This window comes from Stegodyphus dumicola, chromosome 10, assembly GCF_044657685.1.
Source record: "Stegodyphus dumicola isolate Sdum_Otavi_A_Nest chromosome 10, ASM4465768v1".
Classification (NCBI taxonomy): Eukaryota; Metazoa; Arthropoda; class Arachnida; order Araneae; family Eresidae; genus Stegodyphus; species Stegodyphus dumicola.
In genome coordinates this window covers 186,326,856-186,347,514 of record NC_140777.1, presented here as the reverse complement: position 1 = coordinate 186,347,514, position 20,659 = coordinate 186,326,856, and the positions used below count along the sequence as shown (strand labels likewise).

General features: G+C 33.3%; 1 protein-coding gene across 3 annotated transcripts in view; it reads left to right on the top strand.

Moving 5' to 3' along the window:
* The window catches only part of LOC118195728 (nuclear pore complex protein Nup107-like), a 140,179-nt gene that overhangs the window by 85,937 nt on the left and 33,583 nt on the right, over positions 1-20,659 (top strand). For all 3 annotated transcript variants that reach the window (XM_035367051.2, XM_035367052.2, XM_085826001.1), the window contains 4 exons: positions 981-1,083; positions 9,161-9,246; positions 9,333-9,404; positions 11,925-12,104. In XM_035367051.2, the coding sequence (XP_035222942.1) occupies positions 981-1,083; positions 9,161-9,246; positions 9,333-9,404; positions 11,925-12,104 (441 nt within the window). The remainder of the gene's footprint in view (positions 1-980; positions 1,084-9,160; positions 9,247-9,332; positions 9,405-11,924; positions 12,105-20,659) is intronic.

Genomic DNA, 20,659 nt, shown 5'->3' with positions numbered 1-20,659 from the left:
TCACAAGCTGTTAAAAGTTCCACTGTTTTCATCTACGCATTTTAAAATTATTACATATATTTATATAACTGTTTCATACAGCATCAGTATCTGTTGCATTGTATATTGAAAAGCATTAAGGCAATAGCTATGTACACTACAGATTTATTTAACAATAATTTCTGTGTCTCATTTTCACCAAATTTTGAAATGTAGGAAAAAACAAATATCTTTAGATAACTTTTTTCTAAAAAAGGTTAAACTCTGGTTACTACTAAATAATAACTCTTCTTAACTTATGCAGTTTATTTTAATTGGATGCATTTTCTGCTTCAGTTTATTTTATTTTTATTTGTGACTTGACACAGCAATGTATTTTGGTAACCGTAATATTTAAAAGTAAGATTTTTCAAAATTTTCTTCTGTAATCAATTTACATAAATTATTTCTTCCTCTTTTAAAAGTATGTAGTAAAAATGAAAAAGTAGTGAAAAGTGTCTTTTCATTAGTTTATTTTCATTTAATAACTGCATAAAATCATTACATGCTTAATTTTTATCTCTGTGCAGTTAAATATTTTCTTGTATGTATATAATGTTAGATTTTGAAATATTGTTTGAAATTATTTCATGATTTGTCAGTCAAAGAATTGCTCTTATTGATAAGAAGAATAAAGGCAGTTCAATTTGTCATTTTATTTTACTTAAATAAATATTTTTTACTTTAAATTTTGTAAAATTTAGTTCAGTCTTATCATGTTGAATGAAATTTTCTGTAATGTGTAGTTGAAGAAAAACTAATTTAAAAAAATGGGAATGCTTAATTTTAGCTTCTTTTTGCAGAAGAAATATAATAGTTATTTTTTATGTTTGGTATGGAAATAAATAATTTCTAATGGAATATCAGTTCAGATGTTAAATTATTCCTTCATTTGAATTTTATTAGCATGTATGTGCTCAAACTCTTTTTTTTTTTTTTTTTTTTTTTCTTCTTTTGATTAGGAAGATCTACAAAAAATCAATTCTATTGACTGGCTAATATTTGATCCAACTCAGAGAGCTGAAGCTGTGAAACAAGCAAATGCCCTAATGAGAATTTTCATTGGTAAGAGCTGTATATTTAAACTTTATAAGTTAATGCAGCAAAATATGATTAATATCTGCATTTTCTGTGAACATTAAACACAATTTCAAATTAGCATTTGATAAGCCTGTATTAATAACAGTTTAAGTAAGATATAACTGATATTATTTTCATATTTTTAAAGTTTTTGACAGCAAATTCTCTGATAATAAATTGTAATGCTTTGTAATCTTAAAATGTAATATCATGAGCTAAACTAGACAAACTAAAACAGTCCTTATGTCTCTTGGATATTACTTAAAAATTGGTTCTGATTCAAAAACCCATTTTCCTCTCAAAAATTTTAAGCAAGAATTTTACTGTTATTTAAATAATGGTGACATAAGGTAAAAGATAATACTTGTGCTTTTGTAATATCTTTTAAAATTTCATTTTATGCTAGCTTATCTAGTTGCTGTACTTATGGGTTGGTGTAAATTTATTGATTTTCTGTTTCCAAATTTTAAAGCATTTTAAAAAATGAAGTACAATCAGCTGTTACATACAAAGTACAAACAGATCTTGAGCATTACAGAGATTTTGTGCTTTTTAGTCAGTCTTTGAAACCAATTGCATTATACCAGGCATTTTGGAATGTGTCAAACAGTCCATAATCTAGTGCCATTCACATTTGATATCAGTGGTTGGCAGTATAAATACTACTTGTGTGATACCATCATGCGAGACTCGGAAGTCTCTGTGAATGCATCATGTTAGCCTTTCCTTTTTTCACCCAGAAATGAGCTGTGTAATTCATTTGCCTAGCCAGAAGTGGGTCTTTGAAGTTGCATATCTCCTCAACAGTCTGACTGTATTTTATTTCATCTGACTCTCTGAATGCACCACACTTTTTTGAAACAAGCCTTTTCTGGTTGCCTGTTTTCAGGGACATATGTTAGAGAGCTGTTTGATCAACAACGCTGTATTTAGAAGTATTTGGAGGTTGAACTATTATTATTAAAAGGCATTATGACATCTTCAAGTGTATGTTCTTTATGAACAACATAAGTTTGTCATTTGTTTTTACTTCCTTGTACGAAGTAAAAAGGAAGTATTGTAATCGCGAAAAGTTTCAGGCAGCATATTTGAACGAAAATATCCATTTTGACCGCTATCGAATGCAATTTAACGATGTTTTTGCATCATATCTGTACATAAGGACAAAATAAAATACTCTTTTCCTTAACAAAAAATTATAAAACTGCTTTAAAATTAATTCTGAAGAGAATTTTTCGTGGCATCTGTACGAACGTATGTACGTTCTTGCGTACGTACGTACGTATCTCGCATAACTAAAAAACCTCGTATTTTGGTTGCAATCGGCCGCACCAAACGTATATAAATATATTTATATATATATCCACTCTATTACCCGGCTCAGTGATCTCAGTTTCTTTACTCTTATATGTTTGTAAATTGTACATTTTTTGCTTTAAAAATGATTGAATTATGTTGTTTTTATCTTCCGGTTAAGGATTTTATGCCTTTAGTAAATCTGTGTGCAATATTTTTAGAATTATCAGCAATTTTAAAGTTGTTTAATTGCCGCTAAGCCTGTTTTTAATGGCAGCCATTGATGTTTACATTTGAAACAGGAGACTAGTGGATTTGTTGCCAATCTAGAGAAACTTAGCTTCGCAACAACAAAGATAATGCATTCATTTATTATTGCCAATTAAACCATGCTTAAATCTTTCTGGAATTTTTTCGAGGAAATAAGTGTTTGAGATTTACTTCGTAATTTTTAATATAGATATTTTGAATTTTTATGTATTTTTGCCTTCTTGCGAAGTGAGAATTGAATTAATTAAATGAGAAATACTCAATCGTCTGTGAAAAACTGTTTCTGTTTTGTTTTGTTTGCTTAATTTCTTTTATACATAGTTCTAGCTTTATTATAGTATTTGAATAGAACATGTGGCAATGATTAGATAATTCTTTAAATGATATACATTTGTGCATATATATAAAATACATTTTGTGATAAATATACATTTTGTGCATTCTGAGTTATAATATGAATGAAATATAATACTAAGTAAACCTAGCGCCAGAGTGTCTCTATGGGAAACAAAGTGAATTTTAAAGAATGCATTTATTCTATTGTGGTTTATGCACTGTCGGTGAAGTAGGTTTAATTCAATCTAATAAGTTTAAATAAAATGCAAGAAAAAATGCGTATAATTTAATATTCCGTACAAGGAAGTCATGTGGTGTACACATCAGATTTTTTAATGATGAAAATATATTAGGAAAATATGTCATTTTAATATTCCAGATTTTTAGCAGGAGTATTCAAGATGTTAATTATAAATAGGTAGATTATCTTTTAACACACTCACTGGCAGCTGGGAGTTAACTATTGTGCTGATGTTACATTGAGGAGCATTAAGGAATTTTTACACAAACTATTTTGTTTTGCATTCTCTGAAGCATTTCATATCATCTGTGTATCAAATTATGTGGTTAGTCTGGTGATGTTTGAACATATATAATTTCTGAAAATTTCCTTCTTTGCAATAATATCATTTATGATTTAATATGTCTACTTTAACATTGCTAGAATATCATGAATATATTTTCCATAACAGTAAAGCCTGATTCTTCAGTTTCAGACTCACCGAGCTTATGTCTTTTACCCAGTCTCTCTCTCTATATATACACGCTCTTTTGCAAAAAAAAAAATCGAAGCACCATGAAGGGAGTGGATGTTTTTGATGAAATTGAATATGTGTATAGCTCATACATAAGATAATAAAATGATTAAAAAATGAAGGTCATAGCACCTGTTCATGCCTCACAATCACCCATTGAGTATTCAAATTAGTAGTTCTTTGAACCGCCCCTGTCAGCAATGCATCCTTGAATTCATCGATTCAAGGAGTGTTAGAGGTTCCTAATGTCATCCTGCAACACATTATGCCATGCATTCAGCAATTGTCACTCCATATCTGTGATATTTTGTGCTGCCCGAATCTAGTGGCCTACCATGTCCCAAACATGCTCAAATTGGTGAAAGGTCTGGTGACCTTGCTGGCCAAGAAAGAGTAGTATCAACTGCACGGAGACAGTCCAGAGATATGCTTCCCCCCGGGGGTTGACTCGGGCGTACGCCTGGGCAGTACTAGGCAGTCTCAACCATGGGGGTTTTCTAACAGACTTTACAGAAGGCCTGAGGGCTCTCAGGACAGAGTAAGGCTCGGCAGGGACCGTACAGGTACTGCCTTGCCTGCCCTTGCTCTGTGGGGTTGCCACATGGTAGATTGATAAGATGCACGGGGTTGGCACTCAATTCCGTATGGCCATTTGAAGCTAGGTCGGGAGCCTCCCTGTCGTTTGAGTAGTCCATAGATATGCCAGCGATATGTGGCTTTGCATTATGTTGTTGGAAAATGGCCCCAGGATGACGTGCCATGAAGGGTAATGCAACCGGCCTCGGGATGGTATCAACATATCGTTGATCTTTTAAAGATGTATGGAGGATGACTAAAAATGACCTGCACTCATAAGAAATAGTGCCACACACCATCAAACCAGGGGTTATGGCTATATGCTGTTGTAAAACAAAGGCTGATTGGGAACGCTGGCCCCGTCCTCTCCAGACACGATTATGGTGGCCATTTGCTTCAAGACTGAAGTGAAATGCATCGCTGAACACTATACGATGCCAATGTGATGCCATGATGATTGGCTGCGACACCACTCCAGGTGACTGTGCCGATGTTGTGGGGTCAAAGGCAAATGTCTTAAAGGCCTCTGTAAGCGTAACCCCACCTCAGACAAGTGCTGTGAGATGGTGGGCAGTACCATGGGAGATATAGACGTGGCTGTAGTGCGTTGAATAGTCGACAATGATACTGTTGGGGCGGTTCGGGCTTGGTGAACAATCATCCTTTCTTGCTTCGCATTTGTGCTGCTAGCCTTCCAGAGCCTTCATTTCGTTGGCAGTTTACTTGTAGCAATCATTGCTGCCAACATCTTTGCACAGCAGGGTCTGTACGTTTCAGGTGGCGGCTTATTGCTTGGTGTGACCACCCAGCTTCACACAACCCTACAATGCAACCACACTCAATGTTATTTAGTTGTCTGTAATGTCTTCAATAACGTGGTAATGGCATCTTTAGTTACTTCTTTACAGAATTACAATGGCAGCAACAAAAAAAGATAAATTTTCCGCCACTGTTACTGGTTTTATATTGCAAAAATGTGCGCTATGATCACAATTCCTGTTCATTTTCCTTGTAACTTTGATCATTTGCATGCTCAATCAAGATGTTTTTGCATACCAAATTTCGTCACGATCGCAAAAGTCCTTCTTGGTGCTTCGACTTTTTTTGCAAGAGAGTGTATATATAGGTATATATATGGCTGAAACATTTCCCTAACCCCTCTGAATACTCACCAGCCGTACTCGAGGATTAAAAAAAGAATAAAATAAAAGGGAAAGCAGGAAAAAAAAAAAAAAAAGCTGATGAACACCACTGCTATATTTTATGATGATATACAAGGCAGTCAGAAAATAAACCACTAGTGGTTCATCTGCTGAACTAATCAAAATGAAATTTCAGATCACTTGAATATATATGCTCAAGATTGTTAAGGTTTAAAACAATAGAGCTCTCATGGTTACAATTAAAATTTTGAAATTTTTGAATGGTAGCACCCACTTTTTTCTTGCACAAATTGATCAGCACATTAAAAAATGGCGTTGGAACGACACACATATGACAAAAATTGACGGTGTAAAGTATTTGCAAAAAAGACCATTATAAAGGCAATTCAAGAAAGGATAGGGAAAATAATCTTATTGAAATTACAAGTTTTCAATGTGTCCACCTTTGCAAACAATAACACATTCCATGCAGTAGATTGTTGACAAGAATGACAAATGCAACATTGCAGGAAGTCTTTAACTTCACATTTTATGGCATCTTTCAGTTCTGAAAGGTCTCTTGGATTATGTACACCTTAGATTTCAGATAACCCCAGAATCAGAAATGTATCAGAGTAAGGTCAGAGAATCGTGGTGGCTACAAAACTGTAAAGTTATGGGAGATGACTATCTGCAAACTGCGGAGGCTGTACTTATCAAATACATTTGGCAACATGTGGAGAAGCACCATGATGTATCCATACAATATTATTAACAACATTCCCTTGATTCGATGAAATGAGTACCAAGTTTGCTTGGGGACTAAACACTGGGGGTCCTGCGACAAGCTGACCACTTGTTCAGGGCATATGTTTACACATCCCAGGGCCGACGGTCAAGAAAGCAGATTTCGGGGCACTGCAGTCATTGGCCCACTAGGGCTGTTACAACACTGAGTTTTTTTTTTTTTTTTTTTTTTTGCTGCAGTTCTGGAATTACATAATTCTGCCACATTGTTGTTTACCCAGTACTTGTGATGGAGCACATTTTCATACCTGTAAAAGTAACTCTTTGAAGAAGTATGGATTGAAAATGATTGTGCTTGTGATGCCATACCACACATTCACTTTAGCTTCATGTAAAGGCGCTGGTGATATATCGTGTGGATTTTCGTCAGCCTAGTGAAGGCAGTTCTTAAAGTTTACGTTCCTAATTAACATGTTCCCTGCCAGAACGTTTTTTTAAGACTTCCCGTTCAGGCCGCGTGGGGCATGCTTTACATTTGTATTATTTTGTTTCTGGCGTATGCCTTCAGTAATTAAAATAGTGCAAAAATCATAATTATCAAGGAAAGGTTGTATAGTTTAACATGCATAACACAACAAACCAATAAATATATTTTTCTAGGAATTAGTTTAACAAATACTTAGCTGAACATTACTATGCCAAGCAAGTTGCATCCTCACGTATAATTTTTTTTATCGTACGTATATCAGTTTTAAATATAACATTTTAATTAAATTCAAGTTTGTATGCAATTACAAAGGGATGTTACGATGAACTTTAATAAAACATGGCAAACATAAGTGTGGTTTATCCACACAACTATTGCAGAATGTTGCAACTTTACAGTAACAGTTTCTTGCCAATGGGAAACCCAAATTTTGAACATTTCTTTCTTAACAAATTTTACAGCATCGTCTTATCGAATTAAAGTGGCCTTCGTCGTCGTCAGAATCATCACTAGAAAAACTGTTGCTGTGTTTTGCCTTATCTGCTTATAAGGAGTAATTATTGTAAAATTTGGAAAAGGTCTGAAGAAGAAAAGGCAGGAAAAATTGCAACCATTTTTAAATGCAAAATATCTGAATTTATAACACTGAAATAATATGTACGTACCATATTTCCTTCGTCTAACACACTAAAGAAACACACTGAACTATAAATCAATCCCAGCTTCAGTGAAGCAGTAAGTAGTGTATCAACGACACTCAAATAAATGACTGATCGAAATACGAGGAAAGCAGTTGAAACAAGTTACGGAGAAAAAAAATTCCCCATCACCCCACGATTAAATGAGGGCATCAGCAGTACTATTAAGATGCCCATAATTGACTGCATAATGAATTTTTAAAAAATTCTTCATTTTACAATGACAATACCAAATGGCTTGAACAGAAAGTTTAGCGTGGGACGTGTGGAACGTGTTAAAGAAAAATGCGCCTCATCCACCCTTTACAATGCTTCTCTTTTCAAATATTTTACACTAACAGTTTTCGTCAGTTCTCAGTTCTCAGGTCAGATCATAACAAAATAAAATGTTGTCTTTATAGAATGTGTTATTGTTTTAAAGTATAATTTATAGTTACATATGTTTATCTAACATATATCATCGATATGCATTGCTACACAAATGTGAGCTAGACCAACGTGCATTTTATTTGTGGAAATGTAATAGCTGCTCAAAAAATGGTACTTGGGAATCATTCTTTGTGTCTCCTTTGAGTAGTTACTCTGTTTTAGTCACAGCCTCATAAAATACATATCAGTGAGTTCTGCATTAATGTAGCAATGCATTTTGCTCAAGTTTCCTGTATTACTTTAATGTGCCATTTCTGCATACACATTCCATTATAAAATCTGCTTATTTTGATCTGCATTCACATTTTTACCATTTTTTAAATCACCCTGTATATATGAAAACAAAACAGAAAGCAAAATCTATCTTATGGCATGACTTCAAGACATGCATGAAACTGCAGTAATATAAAGTAATTAATAAAAATTTGATTTGCTTATTTAAGCTAAAAGGAAATGTTTAATAATGTGTTTTTTTTTCACCTGCAGCCAGTTTGATGTTTATAGAATTGTATGAAAGCAAAAATGAAAACAGTAAAAATGTTTAAATACAAGAATAAAAGTAAAATAGGTGGAAGAGAAAATTTTAAATCTAGAATACAAGACAAAATAGAATATGTACAACAAAACTGTTCAACCTGTGAAAATAAAAAGGAAGAAGCAGTGTGAAAACTAAAAAATTTAATAAAATTACACTTATGTTTCATCAAGGGGCAAAAGTTCATCACCGATATTTCTGACTTTTTCAATTCGGTCGCAAAAAAATTAGAATTTTTATTTCTTAATAAATTAAATGGTGAAAAGTGGCAAATGAATTGATAAATATGTAATATATCATTATGTAATAAAATAAAAAAAACTTTAGAGTTGTAATTTAATTTTCATCAAATTATTATTATTATATCAAAATTTATGTTCATTGTTTGTCACATAATGATATATCCTCAAGGTTTTTCATATTCATATGTATTACCAGCTTTGCTAAAAGTGTGTATTTTGTCTGCTTTCAAAATTATCGCTTTTTGTTATAGTAAGTTAATGAAATTATTTAACTAATTGCATATAATATTTTTTGAATCCATCTATCTGTTCTGTTATTTAATTTTGTATAAACTTCTTTAAAGTAATAATTCATTACATAGTTTGTGATGTTTAAAATTATGAATAAAATAAATTAATATAATTAAGTCAAAGTGTTAAAAAGCTCTTTTGAAATGATTTGCTCAATAGTGAGCTTAAGTGCTTCGCAAGACAATTGTGAATCTTTATTGCATTAAATTTTACATGTATATTTAGAAATTACAAAAATTCTGTTCTGCTTTATTTCAGTTCAACGTAAAATTGAAGCAGCTAAAGCAGTTTTTTCCAAAGTACCACCTGATTCTGTTGGAGTAATGGTACAACTTTCAAAAGCTGTAAGTGAAGAGAAGTTATTTTTTAGTATTTTGTAGCCATCTCTTAAAATGTATGAAACTTGCTGATTTTTGCTCTCTTGTTACAGAAAGGACTTGAGGAATTATCTGATGATGATGATAATGCAACTAGGGAGTATTTGTGTTTCAAAGCTTATCTAGTAAGTAAATTAAGTCTTTTGCAATAAAAATACAATGAAACTGTCATGAAAATAGTTAAATATATTTTATTTTATCCATTAAAATCATAAGCAGCTGGATAAATAATTGTTTTTCTAATACCTCAAAATATTAATGCTATAATTTCACCCTCCAAGTGGCCAAAGTTTGGCCTCAGAACTCTTAAATTGTTCCAAAACACTTTGAGTAAGTCATGTTTTCTTCATTATAATTCCAGAATGACTCTCCTGCTTTGTGCCTTGATTCCTTTTCTTCCAATACCTTAATTATTTCAAGATGCATGTTTGAATGCTTATAATTATCATAACAAATATTTTTGAACACATATATACAGTTTGGCCACTTGGAGGGTTAACTCTATAATGTATCATATGTGTAGTCCTGAAATGGCATTTTGCATCGGTTCACAATAAATGTCCGTTTCACTTTTCAAATTGTTGCCATCAAATATTATCGGCCTGTATTATATTTAAAGAAATTAAATAATGAAAAATCTACATGAGTGTATGTATGTTTTTTGCATTGCAAAAAAGCAACAGTACCTACAGCCCTCAAATTTTGAATAATATAGTTTTCCACCCAAATGTAGGCACCTGGAAGCCTGAATTTGGAATTTCAAATATGCTTTATTGTGTATTTCATATTTTGCAAAACTTTAAAGAATTTTTGATTACTCGCCAATTTCAAAGGGAGCAATGGCAACACTGTATGGGGGGGGGACATTTTTGTCTCCAGTGTGATTCTAAAGATAGGCTTTTTTAAATATTATTAGCCCAAATGCTCTCAAAATATGTATATGTGTGTAAATGAAAAAACACCCCTTTGGGCATAATATAAAATCTGAAAGCTCTCAGATATACAAATACATAAGGTAATTATAAGTAATAAATTGCCTAATACTTGCTGTAAAGCTGCAAAACAATAAAATAATAATTTATTTTCTCTCTCCCTATATATATATATGGGGATTAAATGATGAACAAATTAATTAATGAAAGACATTTTAATTAGACAAATGCTTATTACATAAATTTAGCATTTACGAGAATTAAAAAAGTAATGCTTTGTTAATGTTCGTTTTAAACAGAAGTAGCGTCTCAGCTAAAGAGAAACCACTAAATTGTCTTAATCTTTTCCGATTATTTCCGTTGCCCCACAACGTTAAATATTATTTTGTGTAATAATTTTATATTATGTGCTTTCTCACTTTTCAGGACATCTTCCATTCCTGACACATCAATTAGAAACATAGTTAATAAAATTGAGAAAATCACTCACTTCATATAATGGTAATCCACGATGTTCCTGGCTATAATACGAAACAGAAATGAAACAAAGTACTTCCATACCATCCAATAGATGACGAATGGTGTCACAGGTTATGTCCGATGGGTTTTGGCCAAAATTCACGTCTTGACACATGACATACGGTATTATTAAAATTTATTCCACAGTCTTTAATAGAGCTGCACACTATTTACTCATTATTACGCACTTTATGTCCATCAAACAAAAAGTGGAATTGCTGCAAAAAATGGATAAAGGCATGAAGAAAGTGACAGAGAGGTGATTTGTTTCTCTAACCATTCCAAAATCTGTTTATCAATTTCACAGTGCTCTGCGGCGGGAGGGAGGGGCGTCGCGGCACGCAATGAACTGGAAGTTGATCTGTCAGCGCTATCCTTATCTTCAGGGCAGATGTTTTTATTTTATTCAGCTTATAATTCCTTACTAAATGTAGTATTTCATCTCAATGTACTCTGTCTTTGATATGATTTAAATCAAATTCCTCGTCATTATAAATATCACGAATACACATCAAATAGTTTTCTGGTTGCAATTTTCTAATTTCGACTTTGCGTAATGTATGCTTTACCCATGTGCGTGTTGAAAGAAATGTTTAATAAAGTAAATAAATAAATATTAAGCCTTTTTTTGTAAATTTTGATACTCTTTAGATCATAACTGCTCTTTATTCCATAAATTATGGTTTCATATTTTTAATTTTATAATTTCTGCATGCCATCTTACCAGATTTAAATTGATGATCTATAATCCGGAAAAACAGAAAATCCAGAATCGCCGAAGTCCCGACGAGTCCGGATTAAAGACTTTTGAATGTATTAGAGATAATTTCTTCTATGTGTTTTAGCTCAGCTGCATATTAGTCCTAAAATAAATTAAAAATAAAAATAATAAATTTAAATTATTTCAGTTGGCCTGTAAATATACAAGTTATGTTTATTTTGCTTACTGATATTTTTGTATGTGTATCTGTATAAATTTAAATTGAGAAACATATTTCATTTTAATTTAAATTCACTTTCTTTATTATTTTTATTCAGTAATAAAACTTTCTTGATTACATATGAAAAAAGAATGAATGTTTTTCTATGAGATTCTAAGTATCTTTCTATCAGGGTGTTAGATTAACTTCATAAGAATAAATATCAAACCTAAATAATTAATGCACCTGTAGTTTATATTTATTTTATTTATAGGAAGCAATGGATGCATTTAGTAGCTGGTTCCATCATTCAGTACAAGCAAAACCAAAAGAACCTCAACCTCCTTCTGGTGAAAATGTAACTTTTAAACAAAAAGTTGCGTACGAGCATGAAATGCAACAGTATAAGAAAGATTTAGAAAGATGGCACACTGTTGTAGCATCACTTGGCTTGGTAAGCAGTGGAAATGAGTATTTTATTGTATTATGCTTTGGTTGATACTACTTTTCAAAAAATGTACGCAAACAGAAATTCTGTTTTCCAGTGCTATAAATAAACATGCATTTTTTAAAATGTACTGTGCATAATGATTTACTTTGAATGTTAAGTCATAGATCTTGTGATCAGGATAGGGTTATGTTTAATAAAGTAAACAAATAAATATTAAGCTTTTTCTTTTTGTAAATTTTGATACCCTTTAGATCATAATTGTTCTTTATTTCATAAATTACGGTTTCATATTTTTAATTTTGTAATTTCTGCATGCCATCTTACCAGATTTAAACTGATGATCTATAATCCGGAATCGCCGAAGTCCCGACGAGTCCGGATTAACGACTTTTGACTGTAGTTTAAAAAACTTTCTTAGTGCTGTACAAAATATCTGTTTGACTGTAGACTGTTGGAGCAACCAAAAGGCTGAAAGTTACATGGCCGTGACAGGCCATTTTATTGACGAACACATGCAAAGGAAAACGGTACTGATTGACTGCTCAATTTTTGATGAACGTCATTCAGCCAAAAATATTGCAGAAAATATCATACACATTTGCCAACCATATTTTCCGATGGAAAAAGTGTCTTTAATAGTGACTGACAATGCCAAAAATATGATTAATGCTGTCGACAGCGAACTAAAGTTTAAACATTTAGGATGCATTGCACACTCTCAATTTGGCTATCACAAATTCTCTAAACGAGGTTAACGACCTTCTAACGAAAATTAGGGATATTGTGATAGTTTACAGGAGAAGTAATATCGCTGCTAAAATTTGCGAAAATATCTGTGCTCTAGCGAGGAGAGAAAAGATTTAAAAGTCATCTTAGATGTGAAGACTTGTTGGAACAGCACGTTTTATATGGTAAAACGTTTCCTTGAACTGAAAGACGCTATTCGTTCTACAATGGATTTGATGAACGACCCCCCAGAGGCTCTTGATGTGCCAGAAAGGGAAAGTGTCCAACATCTTTGTGAGGTTTTGAAACCTTTTGAAAAGGTGACTTGCGAGTTAAGTTCGGAAAAATACTTGTCAGCATCTATGGCGCCTGTGTTAATCGGCGGACTTGAAAAAATCTGTGAAAATCTGCTTAGTAAAAGTGTTAATGAACAAGTACAAAATGTGGTACTAGTACTACAACGTGAATTGGGTAATACATTTACAACTATCGATTCAAGAGAAGACATTGCTCAAGCCGCTTTCCTTGACCCCAGAATAAAAAAATTGGGGCTCAAATGTGATGTCGCCAAAAAAATTGAAAGTGATATTATCTGTGAGTTATCAGTAGTTCCATAATCTTGTTGAGGATGTGGAAGAGGATGATGAAGAGATAGATGAATCATCGGTTTGGTTTGAGTTTGAGAGTAAAGTTAGACTCTCGAACTTCATCAGCTCCCGCAGCAGACGCGGCGATCGACAAAGCTGCAGCAAAAGTAAAAAGATACCTGCAAGAGCCCATTCTTTCCAGGAAATCTGATCCACTGGAGTTGTGGGAAAAGAATAAAAATGTATTTCCTAATTTGTATGAATTATCACGGAAAAAATTAGGCCTTGTGGCTACTTCAGTGCCATGTGAAAGGGTGTTCTCTGAAGCTGGATTAATACTAAATGATCGGCGAAACCGTTTGAGTGGACAAAAGTTGAAACAACTAATTTTCTTACATTACAATTATGATAATTAATCATTTGTTGACTGTGATATCTGGCGACTGTTTGGCGATCAACAGAGCATGCTTGGCGCAGGTAGCTCTTCTTCGAGAAGGGTTAATGTATTTATTAGGAGTTGCATGTTAGCCTCGGAAGAGGAAGGTAGTAGATTGTACTATGCGGTAGGAGCGACGTACTGCTCTGAGTAACTATTATATTATTATTTGAATTATATATTTAATAAATGTTTGTTTCGTCTTGCTAAATGGTGCCTTATTAAACCATGAAGTCATCACAACACGCTCTCTTACGAGAAAACCAGAGAGGTTAGAAGCTTAGAGCGTTGAAAACGGAAGAGGCGTAAAGTTAAGCCTAACTAACGAAAGAAGTGTTCATTTGCAAAAGAGAGTAAAAACGTGAGAATTATTTAATCGAGAGTTTGAAAGGCTTGATTCTAAAGGAAAATAGAAGAAAATGTTCAAAAACGCAAAGAAAGAGGATTTAGTAACAGTTCTATTGGAAATTGGCGAAGAAGCATCCCCAGATTTGAAGCTGGTAGAACTGAAACACAAACTCCAGAATAGCAAGCAATACATCGAAGATGCTGATTTCGTGAAAGAAATTCTGATTACTACAGTGGAGAATAGAAAAAGAAAAGAAGAAATGGAAAGAATGCAAATGGAAGAAGAAAGAATAAGAACAGAAAGAGAACACGAAATAGAACTAGCGAAGATTCGAGCAACTCAAAATGAAGGAAGTAGAAGTCCAACACCTTTAATCCAAAACACAGAACGAGAAACCGAAATTTCCCTGGACAAGCTGATCAAAGGAGTAGAAACACTGACTATACCAGTACCGAAGAGAGCAGAAGAATGGAATATATTTTTCGATTCTATCGAAAGAGCATTTAAGCACAAGAAGGTTCCTGAAGAATACAAATCAGAAATATTATTGAAATTAATTGGAGAAAAAGCTTCAAATGTTCTTGTTTATATAAAGGAGGAAGATCTGCAAAATTACGAAAAAGTGAAAACTCTTGTTCTGAAGGAATATCAACCTACTCCTCAAACCTGTTTAGAAAACTTCAGAAAAACTAAACGCATATCCAGTTCGCTTCAAGACTAACAGCTACATGGGACTATTACTGCAAGTCAAGAGAAGTAAAGGATTTCGAAACACTCAAGGAGTTAATTATTTCCGATAAATTATTCCAAGCATTAGATGCAGAAACAGCTGCACACGTCGCAATACGCCAAGGAAATAAATGGCTGAAGCCTCAAGAATTAGCTACAGAATGTGATATTTATTTCACGGCCAAAGGAAAATCTTTCGACGAAGTTCGAAATGGAATTAAGCGATCACCGAGATTCCTGGATACAACATGTGCACACGACAAATATATTCCACCACCCATGAGAAAAGAATATCCAAAACACGAAAGATTTCACGCGAGAAGAAAAGAATGTTATATTTGTGGAAATTATCAACACATCGCGAGAGATTGCCCAGACAAAAGAAGAAAGAACGAAACTGCAGTAAATAAGAAGGGAAAGGATGATTCCAAAACTCAAAAAAATTCAAACAGAACATCAAAAGAAGAAGCCATCGTAGCTAAAGTAGACTCATCCCATCTACGATCTGAATTCGCAGAACGCATCGTTCAACCACTGCAAAAAGTAGATATTTTTATTAACTCTGAGAAAATCGAAGCTATCGTAGACTCTGGAACGCAGATAACGATCGTACATTCATCGCTCATTCCAAATTTAGAGGAGAGAGAAGGAGGTAAAATATTGCTAACACCTGCTTTCGGACAACCAATTGAAGCAAAAGTTTGCCGTGTACCTATTTACCATAAAGATCATGGAAGCAATATATTTAATTTTGTGGATACATTAATTGCAGTGACTGATAAGCTAAATGTGCCTTGCCTAATAACTCCAGAAATATACGAACTGTTGATTAATCCTGCGGCAGAAGAACCAAACGCAGAAAGAAATAATTACGGAAGCGAAAACTTACAAACTTTTTTCGCCAATGCACAGTCAAACGACAGCGTCGATTCCCCCCCGCTAATGCTTATGGAGGAGAAAAACGAAGAGGAGGAAGGGAAGAAGGCGAGTGTTTATGTAAACACAGACTTATCGTCTGCTGAACGCCTACGCGAAGAGCAAGTTAACTGTCCCTCGCTGAGAGAAGCATGGAAGCTAGCAATAGAAAAAAAAGGAAATTATTTATTTATTGATCATCTTTTACATCACCAAGAAAAAATATTAGGACAGAATGTTTTTCAGTTAGTGCTTCCACTTAGTAGAAGAGCACAAGTGTTGGAATTAGCACATAGTTCCATTTTCAGTGCACATCTTGGGATAAGAAAAACAAAGGAGCGAATACGATATTCATTTTATTGGCCTGGATTAGCACAAGATGTTGAAACCTTTTGTAAAACGTGCAAAGATTGTCAGTTGAAAAGTCCAGAAAAGTGATCTGACAAGATTCCCATCACACCGGTCAGAAGGCCAGGATTACCTTTCGAAACAGTTAACATCGACATTATTGGACCTATTGAACCTTCCTCTGCTAGGAAACATAAATATGTGTTATGTCTGGTAGATCAACATTCCCGATGGCCAGAAGCCATTCCACTGAGAAGCTTGACAGCAAAAGCCACTTGCGACGCGCTTTTGGAGATTTTCATGAGAACAGGAATCCCTAATACAATAGCTAGTGACAACGGAAGTAACTTCGTTTCAAAATTAACTGAAGAATTCCAGAAAAGACTAGGTTCTCTACACCTGCTTACAGTGCTTCAAATGGATTAGTAGAAAGATGGAACAAGTCCTTCAAGCAAATGTTACATCATGTCATCAGGACTGATCCTTCGAATTGGGATAAGCACATCCCATACCTGCTCTTTGCATACAGAGAAGTACCAAACTGCACCACGGGTGTCTCACCATTTCAGCTGATGTATGGAAGACAACCAAGAGGTCCTTTAGCAGTACTGAAGTCTTCATGGTCAGGAGAAATACCTATACCACCTAATCTAAGTGAATCGGCAGTGGATTACTTACAACTTTTAAAAATAAGGTTAGAACAAGCAGCCGAACAAGCCAATTTAATTGCAAGTGATAAACAACAAAAATATGCTGAGTACTTTAATCGGAGATCAATACCAAAAAATTTCAAAATCGGAGAACAAGTTTATTTACTCATACCAGATTCAAATAACAAACTCTATGCACAATGGACTGGTCCAGGAGAAATCGTGAATCATTGCCCACCTCATTCCTATAAAGTAAAACTACCTGATGGAAAGATCAAACATGTTCATGCAAATAAAATTAGAAAATTCCAAGCTAGTGTCAATGCAGTTGGAATGATATTTGAAAATGAAGAAGAATTTGGAGAAATTATAACTTTACCAGGAAAAGATCTCTCGACCCCCCTGGAAGATTTTAAAATAGATGCAAATCTGAATTTAGAAAATTTGAATCCGCAGCAGAGAAGAAAATTGATAGCTCTTATCAACAAACACCGAGCACTATTCACCGGAAAGCTGAAAATAGCTAAAGTTGAAGCTCATAAAATTAGATTAATACCCAATATGGAGAGGAAGAAACCTTACATTTATAGGATTCCTGAAGCATTGAAACCCAAGGTCGATGAAGAAGTAGAAGAATTATTGAAATCGGGACTAATAGAAGAAAGTAATGCAGAAATAGCTCATCCAGTAGTTTGTGTAAGTAAAAAAAATGGAGATATCAGATTGTGCTTAGATTATCGAGCTTTGAATGCAGTGACGAAGCCAGATGACTTTCCTATGCAAAATGCCATTGATTTAATGTACAGTATAGGAAGAGCCAACGTCATAACAACTTTAGATTTGCTGAAAGGATATTGGGCAATTCCCATGGAGGAACAAAGTAAAGAGTACACATCGTTCAAAACTCATCGAGGTCAATATCAGTTTAAAGTGCTACACTTTGGATTAAGGAACGCAGCAGCAACTTTTCAGAGAGTAATGAATAACGCGCTGAAAGAATTTCAACAATTTTCAAGAGCCTATATTGATGACATAGCTATATTTTCCACGGATTTCGACACTCATCTCCGACATCTGGATAAAGTTTTTACCAAACTAGAGTCACTTGGATTTACTATCAATTCGAAGAAATGTTCGTTTGCAAAACCTCAAATTAAATATTTAGGACACATCATTGGATCAGGAAAACATCAACCAGATCCCGAGAAAATAGAGGCAATCAAGAAGCTGGAAACGCCGAAAACGAAAAGAGATCTTAAAAGTCTGTTAGGACTATGTAATTATTATCGCGATTATATCCCAGGGTATGCAGAGATCGCCTACCCACTCACAGAACTCACGAAAAATAAACAACCGGAAATACTCGAATGGAAAGAAATTCATGAGTCAACATTTCAACAACTGAAGGAACGATTAGCGATGTCAACGGAGCTGATTACCCCAACACTGCAGGATCCGTTTGTCATTCATTCTGATGCATCCCAAATCGGAATAGGTGCATGTTTGTCACAGCAAAGGGGAGAGAAGCAATTTCCCATCTGCTACGCGAGCAAGAAATTATCGAAACCTCAACAGAGCTGGCCGACTATAGAGCGTGAAGCTTATGCTATAGTATGGGCATTGAAGAAGTTTGAACCTTGGATATTCGGTTCATCGGTGAAAATTGTGACTGATCATAATCCTCTAGCCTTTATAGTGAGAAATGCTCCGCAATCGTCCAAATTACAACGATGGGCCATAGCTTTGCAGAAACATAATCTCGAAATAGAACATTTCCCTGGAAAAAAACTGTCAAACGCGGATGCATTATCCAGACTTCCCACTTGTGAACTTTGAACATTAATTTACTGTTCATCTTCACGAACATTTTGTATAGTTAATAATTAGATAGTTTTCTTTGCTTTTCATAATCATTTTACAATTTTGTGCAAATAAGATGTTTATGTAATTTGAAATAGGTAGAGAAATTATTGGATAACAAATATTCGAGGTAAGTGGTAAATTTAGATATTTGTCTCCCAAGGATTTAAATCATGCTGCAGCATCATTAATTAAAAGGAATGTTAAGAATATAATTTTATATATATATAAGAAACTTAATAATTTTACTGTCATCATTGGAATAATACTAGGGTATATTTTAACATGTTTATAAAAGAAAATATCAACTTGGTTTCTTTGAATTAAGAATTGATAAATTGTTACAATAATAATAAGGTTCGGAACAAGTGAAGTTAAAAATGATTTATCTATGTTTATATATAAAAATGTGTTATCTATGTTTATGTAGTAAATTGAGGTATGTCTATAGTAATTGAGATTTGAAAATTAGGAGAGAATGTATAAAAGTATATGTAGTTTTTTTTTTCTTTTTCACGTTGATCGCAAACAGTTGTTAGATTTTAGTTTCCAGATTGCTGATTGATTGTAAATAATATCAACAACAATCTTACGACGGGGATGTGATATCTGGCGACTTTTTGGCGATCAACAGAGCATGCTTGGCGCAGGTAGCTCTTCTTCGAGAAGGGTTAATGTATTTATTAGGAGTTGCATGTTAGCCTCGGAAGAGGAAGGTAGTAGATTGTACTATGCGGTAGGAGCGACGTACTGCTCTGAGTAACTATTATATTATTATTTGAATTATATATTTAATAAATGTTTGTTTCGTCTTGCTAAATGGTGCCTTATTAAACCATGAAGTCATCACATTGACCTTCTTAAAATTCCAACCTAAGTTCAGCTTAAAATGTTTATTTCTATGTTTATTTTCGCTGCATTATTTTCAAAACTGTTTCTGGAAGTCAATTTTTTTATGCTTAATTTTTCGTTACATATTTTAAGTGGTCTTTATAAAAAGAAATAGAAGGAATTAAATGCCTAAAATTTCCATAAAGTTAAAAAATTTGATACTTTTATAACGTTTTGCACAGCCTATCAAAGTTTTATTTGTTTTAATTAAATGAAATATTACTTCATTCAAATGTTAATTTTTTAAAAAAAATATTATTTTGAAATTGTATTTAGATCATTAATATAAAGATCTACAGTTCTATTATTTACTTAGCTGTACTCACATGTTAAGTTCTCATATAGTTGAAAGCATGCTATCTTATTTTCTAGTGTTTAAATCATCTTTAATTTAAATTTTTATATCGAATGTACTTATTGAATTCATATAATGCGATTTTACAAATATTTTTGTTGCTTTTTGCTGTTACAGCATCCAGATATTACGTTTTCGTAGTTTTAAAGACATGCTGCCTCATTTCCTAGTGTTTTTAATAATCTTTCACTCAAAATTCTTATGTCGAATGCGCTTTGGCTGTAATTTGAGTTTTAAAAATATTTTTTACCATTCTGTTGCATTTTTGTGTTTACAGCAGTTACTGCATCCGGGTATTGCGCTCTCACAGTTTTAAACCCTTTTCTATCTTATTTTCTAGTGTTTTTTGATAATCTTCAATTCAAAATTGTTATATTGAATGTGCCTTTTAAAATCATATTGTGCATTTTAAAAAATATTTTAAACCATTTTGCTGAAATTTACTTATTACTGTAGTACATCCAAATATATTACATTATCTCACTTTTCAAAACATACCTCATTTTTCTAGTGCTTTTGGTAATTCAAAATGTTTAAATCAAATATCTATGTTTATGCATTTTTTAAAATCATATTTTTTGTTTTTAAAAATATTTCTAATCATTTTGTTGTTTATTGTACTGTGCCAAATCTCCAAAAGTACAAATTTAACTCAAAACAAACCTAAATGTAATTTAAAAAGGAACAGTATAAACTTTTTTGTGGAAAAGCT